Below are 18,228 nucleotides of genomic sequence, written 5' to 3'. Positions count from 1 at the left end.
AATAATAAAGTATTCTCGACTCAAACAAAGTCGTCTAAGCTTCATACAATTAATATAGAACCTATATCCTAATGTCACATCCTACCAGAGCGTTGTGTTCCCGTGTCCTCTAGCATGAGGTTCTTCATAGTCATTCACCTATTCATCTGCTCCCCCGAACACAAGTTCAAGATCATCACAGGATCCAAACACAACAACTCATAGGGAGTGAGTTATCACATTCCTAGCTAATAGAGAAACAAGACAATTAAATATACATATCATATAAATGAAATACCACTTGCTTAAACATAGCTCACGTAACTTCACCACTTTGTCATTCAAAATTCACTTTTCAATCATCAATCACATTACACAAGAATCCCACACTTCGATCAAGATATAATAACACATCAATTAGCAAGCATATGCAACAGTTATGCTAAGACTCAATCCTATATGCAATGTGGTACCATGTCAGTGAAAAACCACCCTGGGGCGCTTAGGAGTACATAACAAGACACACCACACCATGGGTTTGTCAGGTCACTCTCACTAAGTAAGATCATAGGGAGACCAGTCAGGGTCACGATATTTTGCGAGAATGCTCCAACCATATGGGATTAGCATAGGCTTAAAGAAGCACTCAAACCCGGTGACCCCCAAGGCCTACACTCCGAAGAGTCCATCAGGGCCTCTCCCTCCTGATTCAGCTCCAACCCCTAAAATAATTTTTGCATGCAGACACTGCTTATGAATTATACAATACCCCGACCTTACACTCGTGTTTTAAACACGTTCAACACAATTGCGCTACGATTTAACACTGGTTCCTAAATAGGAAACCTACATTTTCTCTTTAACACTGCGCATCAACGCTTTTCTCAAGATAACGCTGGTCGGGTTATTGTACAATTCATAGCTTACAACACAAGTAATTTCACATCAAGTGTTAACTACACACTTATACACAACTAGAACTCATTCACAATTTCACATCTCATAGTGTCACAATCCACCATCACATGTTTACACGTATCTCACAAATTAACACATGTTCAACTTTACACTTATACTCAATCTCAATAACAATAGTATAATCTCAAAGCAACATGTTATTCTACAATTCATCACATACTCACAATTTGAATCATCATTTCATATCCTCAATATAACAATTTATATAAAAGACTATCACAACATGAGGATTAAAACCCCTCAATAATATTACACAATTATATCAAAATCATAGGTCGAAATATACAAATATCAAGAGCACAATTTATCAAGCAATCTTCATTAGGACATCAATATTTTATTTATAATCATAAAGAAAAAATTGCAATTTAACAAACATCCCAAAATAAAACTCCAATTTAATCATCTAAGGATCCCTACACATGTTCTCACTAATCCCCAACTGTGAATAACTCATCCCTTATCTCTAAGCGGACTCACGTGTCTTCCCACAGCGATAGCGTCATCTCTAATGGTTCCCTAAGATTCCTCCAGTTTTTCCTCCGACTGCTCCAATAGAGTTCTCAAACGTCAGAGAAACGGAGAAAGGATTAAAGCCTCCATTTCGACTATCTGCATGCGATTCATTTTCCTCCCTCAAAGAAAATTATCTCGTAAATCCCATCGATCACAGAGTAGGGAACTTAATTTCAAACAACATATCCAAAATTTAGGACAATCCAACGGTTAACGAAACCGGGATCGTAGTTTTACCAAGACAGCTCTGGGTTTCTGCGGGAAATAAAATTGCTACAATTCGAGGGGTATTTCTCTTAGCTCATACGTGATATCGAAATTTCCAACGGTGAGAATGCTCGGAAATGGGTTTCAAACATGCTGTTTAGATTTCATGACGATCCAACGGTGAATAAGTTTGAGATCGTCATTTTTCTGAGACAAGTTTGGTGGCCTGCGGGAAAAAGAGAGAGTTTTGGGAGAGGAAGAGAGAAAAAACGAAATCGGTAGGTAGAGGAGGCTGAGAAGTCAGTCTGAAAACTGACCTAGCATGTCGTTATTTATTACTAGGGGTATTCACAACCTATTATTTACTTTATTTATTTATTTTTATTATTTTATAAAAAAAGAAACTCTATTTTATTCTCCATCAAATGAATAATAAAATACCCTTCTTATTTTCTCTCAAACCATTATTTTATTATAACTATTTTTCTTTATTTATTTAATTATAAAACATTATTATTCTCTAAAATTTTATATACAAAAAAAATGGGATGTTACATCTTCCAAAGGAGGAAAATGCGCGGAGTCGCCACCAACGTTTATTTGTGGAAAACGTCGGGAAAACCGAAGGAAACCGGTCATGAAGAATATTCCAGATTCGGGAGTTGTATTTACGTTTGAGGAAGGTATTAGCACCTCTCACGTTTGTCCTAAAGGACAACAGCCTTAATTTTAGGATTGTGTGAAATTGTGTACCTAATCTTTTATTTCTTTTTTATTTTTGAGGTCGACAAAAGCGGGGCTCTTGCTCCTACGTACCCTCCATCGAAGAGGAAATCAGACCTACGTAGTTCTTTCTAAAAGGCGAATCAAGCGATTCTTTTTACTTAGAAGGAGGTCCTTTTAAGGCGTTGGACCTTAAAATGACCTATTTTACTTGGTGAGAAAAACTGAGGTATAAAACCTTAAAATCCCTTTTAGTGATTTTTTGTGAACGATGAACGTTAGCGAAACGCCTGAAAACGGTTGAAAATCTTCGCGAAATCACCCACGGAAACGTTACGGAAACGCCTCGGCTTGGATTTTCTTCACAGAAAATATTTTGCTCACTAATTTCAAGTGATTACGAAGTACCAAAAGGGTTGAACCCTTTTCTTCTTCACTCTTCCCTCTATTTATAGGAAAATAGGGGAGGAGCTTGCCACCCAGCTCGCCCAGGCGAGCCAGGTTGCTTCCTCCAAAAGCAACCGCCTTTTGGAGGAACAATCTGGAAGGCCCAAGTGGGCCAAGTTGCTATTCGCACCCTTTTTTTACTAAATACACCCCCTTTGCTTTTTTGGTGATTCTTTTTCCGTAACGTTACGAAACTTTACGAATTTCGTAACGATACTTGTTTTCTTTCCGTAAGGTTTCGGAACCTTAAGGGTCATGTAATTACTCCTTTTTTTGCTTTCGGAATGTTACGGAAACTCATGGATTGCGTAACAATACTTCCTTTTGATTTCCGGCATGTTACGGAATTTCACGGATTGCGTAACAATGCTTCCTTTTGATTTCCAGCATGTCTCGGAACTTCACGTATTGTGCAACAAAGGGTGCCAAGTACCTCGAAGCGGTCAAACAAAGGTTACATGCCATGAAACAATGGTCCCCAGACGAAATTAGGGTATGACAAATACGATCATTAAAAAATAATTTAAGTTAGGATACCCGTAAATAAAAATGCTCTCAACACATTATTGACACACTCTTTTGAATACATTTGTTTTATTGGTTAAGATTTCTTGGAAATTATATTGCCTACAAATAGGAATAGAATCAATCTCATTTCCTTCATGCAATAATCCATAAATAAAACTATTTTCATATTTGGTTCATCAAAAAGAAATCTTAGGATATAAAAAGAAGGGAGAGTTAGTTAAGATAGACTATTAATGATTTAGTTAGAAGGATTTATTAGATATAAATAGGGTAATAATGATAGGAGAGAAGGAGATTTGTTGTCATTGTACATTGAGCATTAGCTCTTAGTGAAAAAAGAATCCTTTGTGAAGGGATAATCCTTGGATGAGAGTTTTCTCTCCTTTTTTTTTTATCTTTTCTTACTATTCAATAAAATTTTTCTCATTTCAATTTTTGGTTCCTAACAATTGGTCTAACTTGTCGGATTCATGTTCGTGATGGAAATCCAAGTTAAAGCATTGGAGAAATTGGATAGCGATCAAGAGGAGAAACTAACAGAGTTGCGAGGTGACATTGCTCTCATCAAGGACAATATGCCAAACAGAAACAACTCAAAGAATTGATTTTGGAGTGCATCTTGAAAGAAAGGACCAACATTTTAGAGTTGAAACATATGTTGTGCAAGATATTGAATGAAGAGGTGGAGCCTCATATGACTTACCATGACAAAATTAACATGGAGGGAAATAGGTCAAAATGGAGTGAAGCAGATGCTAGTTCTTGGACAGGAAAGCTAGAACTATAACACCTCAAATTCTAGTATGAAAATGTTGCTTGAAAAGTATTTTTATTTAATTTATTTTTGAAATACATGACACTAATTTTAATTTCTACTTCCAGTTAGTAAAGCAATTTTTTTAAAAAAGCAAACATGCCATTCGAAAAACAATAAATCTTTACGTCGAATTAAATAAGTGTGGATTTAAAATAACTTAATCTCCATACATAAACAAAGTAACATCAGTAGTGTCACAAGAGAAATTATACATATACAATCCATAAGTAAATGAAAGTAATCAAAATAAATTATACATCACTGCTACAACAAAATATACACTCTTGGAGAAAACATCTCTAAAAATACATCAAAATCAGCTAAAGAACCTTAAGACTAGAGCATAACACTATTATACTAGAAGTATTGAACAATATAATACATTTCCTTAGAAAGATCATCACAGTCCTCTTCAGACGATGGTTGTGACTACTATAGAAGTTCTATGTACTCCTCGAATGTCATATGCGGGTGGTCTCCTCGATCCTCGATAACTTCAATTGGGTGCACTGACTCCACATGTGAACGTTGTCCTGTCCATGGTACTCCACCGGAGTCAACATGAACTCCAAGTCATGACGAGGTTCCTTAAGTTGTTGAAGGGATTTTAGTAGCTCAAATCCTCTAACCTTTTTTTTCATGACAGATATAGGTAACACAAGCAAATTATATCATAAAACCAAAAACTAGAAACATAGGATGATGAATTTTATATATATATATATATATATACACACACGTTGTTTTTCTGAACAGTGTTGTTGAGATCATCCAAAACGTACTTTCTTGGTTTTAGATTATCACATAAAGATTTGTAAATGCCTGTAGCATATTATATATCATTGTGTGCTATTTGTTGCAAGAACACAAACGGGCACCTGGTGGTATTAGATATTCTCTTAGAAACGGGCATAATATATAATTCTGTTAGTCTATCTTACTTGGATGTTGGTGCTCTACTTTGGCACAATAATATAGATGGAGTAGCAAATTTAGACTTGGTTGATGTAAGTAAACAAAACAGTTTGACGTTGTTCACCTAGTGAGATAAAGCTATTGTTCACGTAATAAGTGAATTAAACAATTTTTTCCTATAATTGATTATTGATGGGGAATAAAATACCCTACCAATGTGACTTGCACATTTATTGACTTTCATTGAACCTTAAAATTAAAAATGATGAGCAATGTGGTGTTTCCGTGCTTGTTGTGTATTCACAAATCGTTTATCATATGTAGAAATCTTTGTACTTCTGTGTTGTGGGACATATTTTTGCTTCTCAAAAGTGCGGTCCTTTCCTACATAGGGTTGGAGGATTCCCACCTATCTTGAAAACTCAAAATGTGTGCTAGAATGTTCATAATTAAGTTTTCTGAATGTTGAGAAGATGTCTGCTAGCGTGCCTGACCTTCATAGGTCTCGCACGGTGCGTAAATATTTTTGAGTCACATGATTAAAATGGAGGGTTAGATAGATGAGGGTATACCATAAGAAGAAAGTAGCATATAATTATTTATTTTTAAAATATAAACTTAAGATTGTCTCGTCCTAACAACCACCATCTTCTCTGATCTCAACAACATAGAAACCAACCACTCCACAGGTTTACACATTTTTATCCGTAACTAATTCAATGGTTACTTCAAAATTCATCTCAAAATGACCCAAAAAATTACTTGGTAAACGAAGAAAAAAATATATATTCACAACTAAAACATCAAATTTTCATTGGGCTACCCTTGTGAAAACTGTTAAAAATAGTATACAATACAAACACACACACACAAAATCCAGATCAAGATTATCATAATAAAAATAACCAATCTTGTGATATAGAACTGAAGATCGACTGAATAATGTATCAATTCCAATGAATCAACTCATAAACTACATTGGAATTCTAATTTTAAGAATACCCTATTTTCAGAACAGAAACGAAGTCTTTCAATCTTGGTTTTTCCGAAGTGGATTTGACAAAGAACACCTTTGTTGACACTGGTACGAGTAAACCCGTCGTGAACACTTTCTGAAGATGGAACTGACATTGAAGACATAGATCCGAAGTGGAACCGTCGTCGACGCTGGTAGGAGCAAACTCACTGTGAACAGACGTGCCTTCGACTTCACGGCGGCGCTATCATCGGAGGCCTTTTGGAAGACGACCCTCTCAGAGTTGGAGTTCGTGCCGCCGGTGAATCGGAAGAGGGAGGTGACACAAGAGAGATTAGAAGGAGAATGAGGCCTATGAACATGGTACTTTTCCCATTCGATGCACCCTCATTCATCTTGACATTCATTTTAATCGCACGGCCCAAACTCACTTTCGCACCGTGCGAGACCTATGAAGTTCATGCACGCTAGAAGTTGTCTGTTGAGAAACATTGTTGGGCCCAAGAGATGAGAGAATTAAAGAAAAAATTGAAGAATTGGCAGTGTAGTTTATTGATAGAATTGAAAGATTATAGAATTAAGCCACAGGTGTGCCTTGTATAATAGTGGGGGATTTTGTTGAAGATTAGATAAAAAAAATAGAGAAGAACAAATATATTTACGAAGGATACATAACTGTTATTCATTTGTTCTTTAAATAGAGTTAGAGTCAAATATACAAAACATAAAATCCCTTATTTTTAGGCATGACTAAAACAGTTTATAGTTTGATAAAAAAAAATAGAATCAGAACTCTTAAAGAATAGATCCTATGCAACAAACAATTTTAAATGTTAAAAATTAGCTAAAACATCCACATATGTAGCTATTGCATGCACAGTTTCAACAAATCTCCTCCTTGCCTCAATAGTTGCAGACACCTAGTTTATTTCTTAAAGCTTCAAATCTAGCTTTTGGAAGAGCTTTTGTTAAGACATCTGCACCTTGATCTTTAGTTCTGTAGTAAATTAGTTTAACTTCACCTTCTCTCTATACTTCCCTTAAAAAAAATAACTTGATCTTGAAATGCTTAGTCCTGCCATGAAAAATAAGATTATTTGAAATGGAAATAGCTGCTAGATTATCAACAAGAATTTATGTAGGCTCCTTTTGTAAATTAGCAAGTATACACCTTAGCCAAATAGCTTGATTCACATCTATAGTGGCTGCCACATATTTTTCCTCAATTGTGCTTTAAGCCACTATGTCTTGCTTTTTTGAACTCCAAGAAAACATACCCGAACCAAAACTAAAACAATAACATGTTGTGCTTTTCATATCATCAATTGAACCACCCCAATCACTGTCAGAATAACCATGAAACTGAAAATTCTGAGAGTGAGTGTACTTGACACCATAGTCTACGGTCCCCTTGACATATCTCACAATCCATTTGACAGCTTGAAGATGCATTTCACTAGCACAACGCTTAAATCTTGAGAGCATACTTACTGCAAACATGATGTCGGACCTGGTTGCAGTAAGATACATTAAACAACCAATTAGGCTTCTGAACTGATGCTCCTCTACCTTATCAGCCCTGTCATCTTTACTGATTTTTTCCCTTTGGTTCATTGGAGTAGCAATGCTTTTGCAATCCTCCATGCGAAACTTTTTGAGTATTTCCCTTTCGTATTTTTTTTGGCATATGAAGACTCCACCATGATCTTGCTTTACCTCCATACCTAAAAAGAAAGACATCAGGCCAAGGTCTGTCATTTCAAACACTCGCAACATTTCAACTTTAAACTCCATTATTAACTTTTCTTCATTTCCTGTTACAAGGAGGTCATCGACATAGATAGAAACTATGATTAAATTAGTACCCATCAATTACATATACAATGTAGCTTCACTTGGACTTTTAATAAACCCAAGGTTTTGAAGATAATCATCAATTCTATTGTATCAGGCCCTAGGGGCCTGTTTAAGACCATACAAGGCCTTTTTTAGTTTGTAGACCTTCTCCTCCTGTCCCTTGACTTGAAATCCCTTTGGTTGCTCCATAAATATTTTCTCCTGCAAATAACCATTTATGAAGGCAGACTTTATATCTAAATGGTAAACTTTCCATCCCTTTTATGCAGTCAAAGCAAGCAGCATTCTAATTGTATTGAGGCGTGCAACCGGAGAAAACATTTATGAAATATCCACTCCGAACACTTGAGCATAGCCCTTCACGACCAACCTAGCCTTGTATTTATTTATGGAACCATATGCATTTAGCTCAGTTCTATTAACCCATTTGACTCCTATAGGTTGCTTGTGTTGAGGTCTATCCATTAGCTCCTAAGTGTCATTCTTTTCGATCATCTTTAGCTCTTCCCTCATTACTTCTATCCACTTATCATCCATCTCAGCTTCTTTAAAATCAGCAGGTTCTGAGATAGCTACATTACTCTTTTCATAAATTTTAGATAAGAGTCTTGTACCTCTAACTGGAAAGTTGTTTATATCATCATCAATGAATTGTGGAATTTCTGGTAGTTGCTTCTTTATTAACTCCTCCCAACTCCATTGCTTTACTTCCATGAACTTGACATCTCTACTTACAAGAATTTTTCCATTTTATGGTTGAAAAATTCAGTAAGCTTTGGAAGTATTGTTGTATCCGATAAAAACTCTTGGTTCTGCCTTCTTGTCCAACTTGTCTCTTTTAACTTGTGGTACAAAAGAAAAACAAAGACAACCAAAAATTCAGCACTCTGGATGGTAACCTATTAAGCAAAAATACTGCAGTGCTTGCAGCCTCTGCCCACAGCTTCTTTGGCAACTCCTTTTCATGCAACATACACCTTATCATCTCCATTATACTTCTATTTTTTCTCTCACTTAAACCATTTTGTTGTGGGGTGTACGGTATAGTGAGTTGGTGCTCTATGCCAGCTTCTTCACAAAATTTGTGAAAGGTGTCATTTGCATATTCCTTCCCATTATCTAATCTTATTGTGCGTAACCTGCAACCACTTTGATTCTCCACCAATGCTTTATGTTTCTAGAATATGTTAGCTACCTCAGTCTTGGATTTAAAGAAATAAATCCAACAAAATATGGAATAATCATCAATAAATGTAATATAATATCTATTATCATTCAAAGATGTTGTTCTCTGAGGTCCTCTGACATCTGTATGTACTAACTACAATTTTTGTGTTGCTCTCCACGTTGTTTGGGAAAATGGTAATCTAATTTGCTTGCCATATTGACAAGCTACACAATCAGCCATTTTGTCTTCAAGCAATGACACACCTTTCACCAAGGCATGTTTCTGCATGTATAGAAGTCCCGCAAGGTGGAAATGTCCGAGCCTTTTGTGCCATAATTCAATGTTGTTGCAGGTGCTTGAAAAAGCTATTTGCTCCTCCTCCATTAGATTTAGAACATAGCTTTTGGCTCTCATTTTCACCTTAAACACATTTCTGCCTTCTGCATCCTTAATCAAGCACCATTTGCCTTCAAATATAACTTTGAAGCCCTTTTCAACTAGTTGCGCCACACTAAGCAAATTTTGGTCAATGTCAGGCACATATAAGACATCAGAGATATGTTTCAAACCTGTTAAACTTTCTATAGTAACAGTTGTTTTTCCTTTGACTGAGATGAAATCACCATTTCCAATTTTTACTTTGGAAACAATGGTTTTGTCAAGCTCTTTTAAAAGCGTTTGGTAGTTCATCATATGATTTGTACAACCGCTATCTATTAACCATGAATCACTGGAACTATTGCTTGTAGCAAAACATATTGTAACAGAGTTGTTCTTCTTCTTGTTGCTCCATGGACACCTTTGCCTCCTCTGGTGACTTGCAAATCTGCTCTACATGCCCCAGCTTACCACATTTTTTGCACTTGATGTCAGGCCTCCACCAACATTTTTTTTAGAGTGGTTTGTTTTTTTGCAATGTGGACAAGGCAGAAAAGTATCATTTTGTTGCTTGTTGGAGCTTTCAGCTGGTTTCTTGTTTTCTTCCATTAGTTGTTCTTCTTATCTTTGCCTCCTCCTATGTTTTGTGCTTTTATATGAAAAGCACCTTGTATTGCCACCCCATGTCTCATCATTCTCCTATGTTCCTGTGCCTGTAAAGCATTTACCAATTCTCCAAGGGTGATATTTGACAATTCTTTTGACTCCTCTAATGCTGATATTTTGGATTCATATTTTTCAGGTATAGTAACAACTATTTTTTGCACTATCCTTTCGTTAGGAAAATCCTTACCGAGGAGACGTACCTTGTTTGCAATGCTCAACTGTTTGTCAGCATAACTTTTGATAGTTTTTGTCTCCTTCATGCTTTGCATCTCAAATTCTGTAGCCAAGTTAAGTGCCTTCATACCTTTAGTTTGCACACTACCCTAATACTCTGATTTGAGGTAGTCCCAAATGTCCTTCGCAGAATTCAAATTCATAATTCTCGTAAATATGATTTTTGAAACAGAAGAGAAAAGACAAGCTTTGGCCTTGGCCTCTCTTATCTTCCTCTCTTTGTGATTCTTTATCCGAGCCACTGTAGGATTTTCAGGCGGTGGACAAACTGCATAGTCTTCTTCTATCGGTTCCCAAAGATCTAGTGCTTCAAGATGGGTAGTCATCCTTGCAGCCCATAGGTCGTACTCCTCACCATCAAAAACTGGTGGTGGTATTATGTGTGTTGTGTCTGCTTCCATTATGGTTTCTCTCAACTCACAGATCCCTCAAGATGATGACTCTGATACCAATTTGTTGAATATTAGATCAAAAACAGAGAAGAGCACATATATTTATGAAGGATACATAGTTGTTATTCATTTGCTCTTGGTTAGAGTTAAATATACAAAACAAAAAATCCCTAGGCATGACTAAAACAGTTTCTAGTCTGATAAAAAACAAAATCAGAACTCCTACAAAATAGATCCTAAGCAACAGACAATTTTAAATTTTAAAAATTGGCTAAAACATCCACATAAGCAGCTATTGCATGCACGATTTCAACAGATTCAACCATAATCTTCTAATCCTAACTTCCTACTTAATGCTAGTAACTGTAAATCTGTAAAGCTTGTAATACTGAATTTGTAAGGGAAGGGGTGTGTTATGCTATGTTTGATTGTGCATTCTTGTATATAGTAACTTTTCACCACAATTTACAAGTTTCCATTCAACTGTACCCCATTCCACCATATTCTTGTGGCTATGATTGTGGATTAGATGATAGTATTCTGAGAAATTACCGTACTTTTGAAATAATACACCTTAACAAAACAAGAAAATGAAAGAATAAAGCATTTTGTGCCAAAAGAAAATACAGATTTTGCATGGGCCACACAATTTATTTACGTGATTTTTTACAAGAATGACATATGGAGCTGCTGTTTCAGCATATGGCCTATTCTATCTATGCTTATGGTTTTGCACTTCAGTCAATACAATAATGAACCAAAATACACAGAAGGCCAAATGGATTTTTCTTAACTAGCAGAAATCCTAAAAATTGTTGCACATAGCATGGCCGCTTGCTGCATGGTTTACGCCATTGCTCCCTTTGCTTCCTTGTATAGTTGATCAATACGATCCTACAAAATAATGTTGGCAAAGAGTAATGTTTATTTATTTAAGTCATGGACACTCAAACATCTTATAGGAATTTATAGAACAGTATTTGGTGCTAATGCATGGAAGCCAAAACTAATGTACATTTGGTACAAATTGTAAATCAAACTACTAATTAAAATAGTCAATAGTTACGAAATTTTTATCACAGCACAAGAAGCAAACCTTGTAGTACTTGAGCAATTGTGGTCTCTTCAATTTGAATGTAGGAGTTATTAAATCTCTCTCCATGTCAAAGGGAATTGGTTCCAGATGAATGGCTTTTAGCAGCTCAAATCCTCTAAGCTGAATGTTTATTTCATGTCAATTGTAGGTAACACGAGCAAAATATATCATAAAACCAAAAACTACATGCATACGATAATGAATTATATAAACGTACTTGGTGTTTCTGACCAGTGCTGTTGAGCTCATCCAAAATGTACTTTCTTGCTTTAAGATTATCACATAAAGATTTAAAATCATCTGTCACATTGTGCTCTTTTGCCCAATCCTCAATGACCGTTCTTTCAGGGATCACAACAGCTACCAAGAATGACTCAAAGCTGTTTCCATACACCCATATCTGCATATGAAAGAATTTCTTTTCTTATCCATTATTGAATTACATAAATTTAATATATTAGGTTCACTGGAATGCTACTTGCTAAATTCTTAGTTAACTTTCCTAGTAAACTTAATATCTGACCAAAAATGAATAATAACTATTGTTTCTCTTTTTTTGCCAACTGTTCTGTAGTTGAAGAAGCATACCGATGCTATAAGTGGGCATTGCAAATACTTGTTTTCAATATTCTCCACAGCAATATATTCTCCTTGGGACAATTTAAAGATATTCTTCTTCCTATCAATAATTTTCATGGCTCCATTTGATTGCCATTCTCCAATATCACCTGTAATGGTTTATATGTATGTGAGTTTTTTGTGGATTAACAAATCACTGTGACTTTTGAATCCAGGACAACCTAGATTTACCTGTATGAAACCAGCCATCAACCATAACTTCTTTGGTAAGATCTTCACGCTTGTGATAACCGGAGAACAAGGTATTTCCTCTCAGACAAATTTCTCCACGGGGTACATTGGAGAGGGCATCATATCCCATCTCTGGCACAGATTCAAGCCTGGCTTCAATGGTTGTCATGGGGACTCCAACTGTTCCTGTCATAGAATACACATCACCAATCGCCGTGAAACACCCGGCACAACTTTCAGTAAGACCTGCCACATCAAAATGATGATAAATTATTATGAACATGCACATGTACACAGTTAACATGTGACCATGACAATAAAATCATACTATAATTGTGTTATAGGATTCAACCATCATATCTATCTTCTCCTAAGAGATTACTTTATCAAAATATAGCCCTTGATTCAAAAACTTTGATAAATTCTCTTTTCTAGGTAGTAGAAGATTCATATATCATACCATATCCTTGTGATAATGTAGATCCACTCGTGACTCTCATGAACTCTTCAACGTGCCTAGGCAAAGGAGCAGCTCCTGATAACAGGATGCGAACTCGTCCACCTAGTGCTAGTTTTGTCTATCAATAAAACCTGTATTTCAGTTTTGAACCAAACTTTATGGAAAGAACTTACAAAGTTAAAGTTGTATTATACCTTATCAAACACAAGCCTATCAAACAGAGGTGCTGCTTTGTGTTGTGGAAGACCCTTCTCCAGAGATTTTAACTTGCTGTCATTGGACTCCAGATTAGTTTACATGCATACAGATAACTTAAACACTTGAGTTTAATGATGAAACATACTAGTTGTAAGCACACTGAAACAATGTACTCTGCAGTCCTCCTGCAGAAGATACTTTGCTTTTGATACCTTCAAGTGAAAAGCTTATAGTTAATGTAGTCAAACAAAGATAAGGATCTTAAAGTCATTGTTTAAGATCATGATTTACATAACCAAAGATGATCATATAAGAAGCATTCTTGTTTTACCAGCATAAATACGGTCAAAAACTCTAGGAACTCCACAAAATATAGTTGGTTTCAGTGCCTGAACATCTTCCAGCAAGAACCTGACATCCTGCATGGATCAACAAGAACAATCCACACAAGTCGTTAAAAACATAACACTTAAAGAATGGACCAAAAACTAATTCCATGACCGCAATCAAAATCTTACGCCTTGCCAAAATCCTATTGATGATCCCTTGTAGATGCAATAGGTCTCCATTATTTGGTCATATACATGAGCAAGAGGAAGAAAGGAAAAGTACACATCGTCTTCTCCTACCTAAAAATATCACAAAATATTTTTTGTCACTGTCAGCACTCAACACTATAGTGTTTAATTTAACAAAGATTAGATTCTCATACCCATCTTCTCAGGGTTTTAATTTTGAGTATGATTAAAATATGTCCCATATTTTTCTGAGAGGAATGATGATAATAGCATTACTTTCCTTAGTCTAATGTGATGAAAGTAATTGTTTACAACCTCCAGGCCATGTGCAGATGTACTATATACATCAAATGAGCATACTTCTGTTCACCTTATTTTATATCAAGATTTCACCATCCATTAATTGAAAAATGATTGGGGTTTGATTTCCCCATTATAGCTTTTAACTATTATGCTGCCAATGTTGCTACATCATAATCATTGTGACATTAATCAACATGGCAGCCAAAGAAAGATTGGCCTGGCAGTGTTTGCAGTAGTATAAGCTATACAACATGAAACTAATCTCAAGAAAAATAGTTCTTACCACTCTATCGGTTAACATAATTATGTGGTCAACAGACAACACTTCAGCCATGAAAGCCTCATTCTTAATAACAACACCTTTGGGATCTCCAGTTGTTCCACTTGTGTACATTATTGTGCAAATGTCATTCTTCTTTTTTGATGGTAGATCCCAATCCAGGCATCCCTATAGGAAGGAAGAAAAGAGAAGATATTAAACTGTTTTACTAATATCTCAAAGTACTCATAAAAAATGGTTCATGATCCTTATTTTGAACATCAAATAGGCATTTGAAAACCAGGTTTAAAATCTTACCAGCTGGAGAAACTCTCCCCATGAGAAGCAGGACGCACCATGCTCCTCAGCTTCCTTCTTTTGTGTGGTTGAAACACTTCCAAAGCTCACAATAGCTACACCAATATTACACAAAGCTTCGTCAGCATAAAATGGAGGTAAGACCCTTAATCTAGGAGTAACTAAGATGACAATGCTTCACCTACTTTTAAGATTTGAAGAACACTGTGCAAGACATGACAGAATCTGTGGGAACAGATATTAGTTCATTAGGGAACTTCAAGAAATTCAATGGATAACTAACTAATTACAACTGTATTCCGTAAATGACAACATTGAAAAGGACTTGCAGCAGGCATGGCATATTTTCAACTTCAAAATATGAACCTGACTTTACATTACTCTTTTAAGCAAGTGGCTTACAGTAGTATCATATAATAACTTGTGCATATAACTCATCTAAGAAGGATGCTAATGGCTTTCTTTTCACAGTTTCTTAGGAGAGTACATTTTTAATAACTTGATAGCTGATGGAGATTGTTAAGTGTTGAAAGTAGCATCCAGAATATGGAAAATTAAATGTTAACCAATGGAATGATGATCCTTCCATGTCATGCATATTTACTGAGGTTTGAGGGAGAGTAAACTGTGAGGAAGAACCAAACAATCCTAGCGTGGTTTGAAGCTTTAAGCAAAGCCATATCACCAAATAATAAAACAGCAAAACTATTTGTTACACTAAATCCAGGATGACTCAGTTAATATGGTCATCTTAATAATTGAACAAGTGAATGATTTAGGTAGTCCAACTTGAAATAGCAAAAAGATTGTGCTCAAAGAACTAGAACATACTGATGGAATCTTTTTCTCCTGTACAAATGCAATTGAAACTTCAGCATGATTTATGATAAACTCCACTGCATTAGGACCTAGAAGGCATAAACCCAAGTCAAACTCATTTCCTAGTTGATGATATATGATCGAATTTGTATCTACAGATTCTTCAGCAGAAATGTTTCAAATAATAAAAGCAAGGACACTGAAACATTTTTGTCTAGTCAGAAAACACATACCAAGGGTGTCATATAATGGAACATATGACGCTGCACAGCTATTGCAAGCCTGCAAAACAGCAAAGTTGAAATCAGGTGAAGTCCAATTGGAATAATTAACAAAGAAAATTAATTTAAAATAAGATATAAGACTTTGTGGTAATGATTAAATGAAGCATAATATATGGTGACATAAAGTGTCATACTATACCTCCATTACAATGATCCATTCAGGACAGTTGGACCCATAAATGCCACAACGATCTCCCTTGTTATTTAAAACCGCTAGTTAGATTACTAATTTCAAAATTTAGTGATTCCAATATGCATTGCAAATATCTTGAAAGAGCAAGGAATGTTGGAAACTCACAGGATTGACACCACGGCTCCTCATGGCAGAACCCATTTTCAGGGCAGCATCATAAACATCTTGATACGTGAGCCATGTATAAGAACCCACCTGTAAATTCACCTCAATGTTCACATGATGTTTTCAAAATTTGAGAGAATTATTTTTTTTCCCCAATAATTTAGACTCTTAATAATGTACATAATAAGAGAACTTGCCTCCATTTCCTATCCTTTTATATGTTCCCTCAAGTTAGTTAAAAAATGACATGTAAGAAGAAAGTCTAACAATAAAGAATGAGAGTATTACTTTTGTTAGTGTGTTGTGTCACTTTTTAATTAGAGGGACCAAAAAAAAAAAAAAATAGGTGATTTTAATCCTTACAAATGGTGCATGGAACCAAAAACATGAAGTTGATACCTTAGATTCGGTTTTTTGACGCCTACCAAGCATTTTGTTGTTGGGGTTCCTCTTAACAGAGTCCCTGCCAAAGGAAGCATCAAAACTGCTAATAAGTGACGTGTACTTTCTTTTTTTATTTACAAAATTATGACATAAATAGCCATTTGCCACATCAAAATTTTATATATATATATATATATATATATATATATATATATATATATATATATATATATATATATATTAGATGAAGAACATTTCATGTAACCGATAAATAGAGAAATTATAATAAAGTGATTAAAAAAAACTAGTTAAACAAAAGCTATAAAGTAAAATCAGTATTTGCACAGTTGGATAAAACAAGAACTAATAATAATGTTACTTCTTAATGCGGTACCAAAAGCAAAACTAAGCTGCACTTAAATATATTTCATTTGGATTTGGCTTGTCTATATTGAGTAAGGATAAAAATGAGTAGTAATTAACTAATTATAGTCGTTGATGTAAAAATTGACACGTCCATGGTTATCTTGTATATGCAAGTAATATTGATTGTTGATTTCTTATTAAAGACTAAGAGTACTCAGTTTTCCCTATAAAGTGAATTACTCAATTTAGAAGAGATTCCCTTCAATGATTAGCATTGTCATGTTCTGGTGTGTCACTAAACACATCAGAAAGGTTAAAATCCTCCTACAAAAATAACATAATGCATTATAGATAAGTTGAGACTTGTTCAATTTACATGATAACAACTTCATTTGATGAAAAAGAAAAGTAAACAAAATCATATATAGTAACCTGCAGGAGTTATAGGGTTGGCTTGTTGAAGAAAGAAGAGAGAAGTAAAAAATCATCGGTTCGAATTCCTTTTAGTAACAAAAATTAATAATTAACATTTACTTGATAAAAAGAAAAAAAAATATACTAACCTGAAGAAATCCCAAGGGGACTCAAAATCAGAAGGAACCTCCAAGAGACCATCTTTAGCATAAATGCTCCTATAGACAGGACCTGCTGATGGCTTTGCATCAGTTGCAGGCCTTCCCTCTTCAACCTTCACAGTGTAAACCTCTGGCATTGTAAGATGGAATGGAATGTTTCAGAACTCTGTCTAGGGGATGATGAATGATGATAATGATTAGTGATCTTAGTCACAAGTGAAGTAGTTATATCTGAGGCTTGTAATAAAGGCTAAAGGGGTATGTATGGATAGATCAACTTCAAAGAAAGATGTGCATGTGAGCCAGCAAGGAAGGGGGGTTGAGCCAGAGCAATAAATTCAGTGTTTACCTTTTTGGTACAGAAATTTCTGAACAATTTTTGTAGCGCTGTTTTATTGCTAGTAGCTATTTGTGGCTTTTGTGTTTGCATATTTTCAGCAACATACCCTCCATGAGCCTTTATATTGGCTGCAAAAGTTTGGTGAAGCTACCCTTCCCATTTTCCTAATAGACAAAACATTTTTCTATTATGCAAAGAAAAATGTTCAACATATACCTATTTTTTCTTTTTCTGTTACATAACTTATCATATCTATCATTTTCCCTCTCTTCCATTTCTTTTTTATTTACACTCATACACCCCAAAATGAAGTATCCTTTATCAAGTTGCTTTAGAAAAGGCAAGCATATGAGTACTACATAGGATAAATTTTAATATTTATATTTATAGTGTTCAATACAACTATAATACAGTACATA

The 18,228-nt window shown here is 35.2% G+C and overlaps 3 protein-coding genes across 3 annotated transcripts; all 3 read right to left on the bottom strand.

Annotated features, from left to right (window-relative positions):
* Positions 1-7,319: 7,319 nt before the first annotated feature.
* On the bottom strand, positions 7,320-7,880 carry LOC106799274 (uncharacterized mitochondrial protein AtMg00810-like). Its single transcript, XM_014777465.1, has one exon. It carries the CDS (start codon positions 7,878-7,880, stop codon positions 7,320-7,322), a length of 561 nt encoding a protein of 186 aa, XP_014632951.1.
* A 2,217-nt stretch (positions 7,881-10,097) lies between these two features.
* Positions 10,098-10,457, bottom strand: LOC102664866 (uncharacterized). The gene has a single exon (XM_006584249.1). The coding sequence runs from the start codon at positions 10,455-10,457 to the stop codon at positions 10,098-10,100; it is 360 nt and encodes a 119-aa protein (XP_006584312.1).
* A 948-nt stretch (positions 10,458-11,405) lies between these two features.
* On the bottom strand, positions 11,406-18,022 carry LOC100795926 (long chain acyl-CoA synthetase 2). Its single transcript, XM_003530287.5, has 19 exons — positions 17,458-18,022; positions 16,544-16,607; positions 16,145-16,234; positions 15,986-16,042; positions 15,796-15,844; positions 15,575-15,651; positions 14,929-14,968; positions 14,744-14,838; positions 14,450-14,614; positions 13,864-13,974; positions 13,677-13,764; positions 13,491-13,557; positions 13,342-13,417; positions 13,148-13,265; positions 12,688-12,933; positions 12,466-12,605; positions 12,095-12,277; positions 11,878-11,997; positions 11,406-11,675 (listed from the first exon to the last, which is right to left on the bottom strand). The coding sequence occupies exons 1-19, from the start codon at positions 17,604-17,606 to the stop codon at positions 11,628-11,630; spliced, it is 1,983 nt and encodes a 660-aa protein (XP_003530335.1). The 5' UTR covers positions 17,607-18,022; the 3' UTR covers positions 11,406-11,627.
* Positions 18,023-18,228: the final 206 nt, after the last annotated feature.

This window comes from Glycine max, chromosome 7, assembly GCF_000004515.6.
Source record: "Glycine max cultivar Williams 82 chromosome 7, Glycine_max_v4.0, whole genome shotgun sequence".
Lineage (NCBI taxonomy): Eukaryota > Viridiplantae > Streptophyta > Magnoliopsida > Fabales > Fabaceae > Glycine > Glycine max.
Note: the sequence above shows the minus strand (reverse complement) of the source record. Positions and strands in the feature narration are given on the sequence as shown.

Coding starts and splice junctions, on each gene's coding strand:
- LOC106799274 (XM_014777465.1), bottom strand. CDS start 7,880: ATGGAGTTTAAAGTTGAAATGTTGCGAGTGTTTGAAATGACAGACCTT.
- LOC100795926 (XM_003530287.5), bottom strand. CDS start 17,606: ATGCCAGAGGTTTACACTGTGAAGGTTGAAGAGGGAAGGCCTGCAACT. Junction 16,608..17,457: donor TCCCCTTGGGATTTCTTCAG/GTTAGTATATTT, acceptor TTCCTTTGGCAG/GGACTCTGTTAAGAGGAACC. Junction 13,765..13,863: donor CAATAGGATTTTGGCAAGGC/GTAAGATTTTGA, acceptor TGATCCATGCAG/GATGTCAGGTTCTTGCTGGA.
- LOC102664866 (XM_006584249.1), bottom strand. CDS start 10,457: ATGAAGGCACTTAACTTGGCTACAGAATTTGAGATGCAAAGCATGAAG.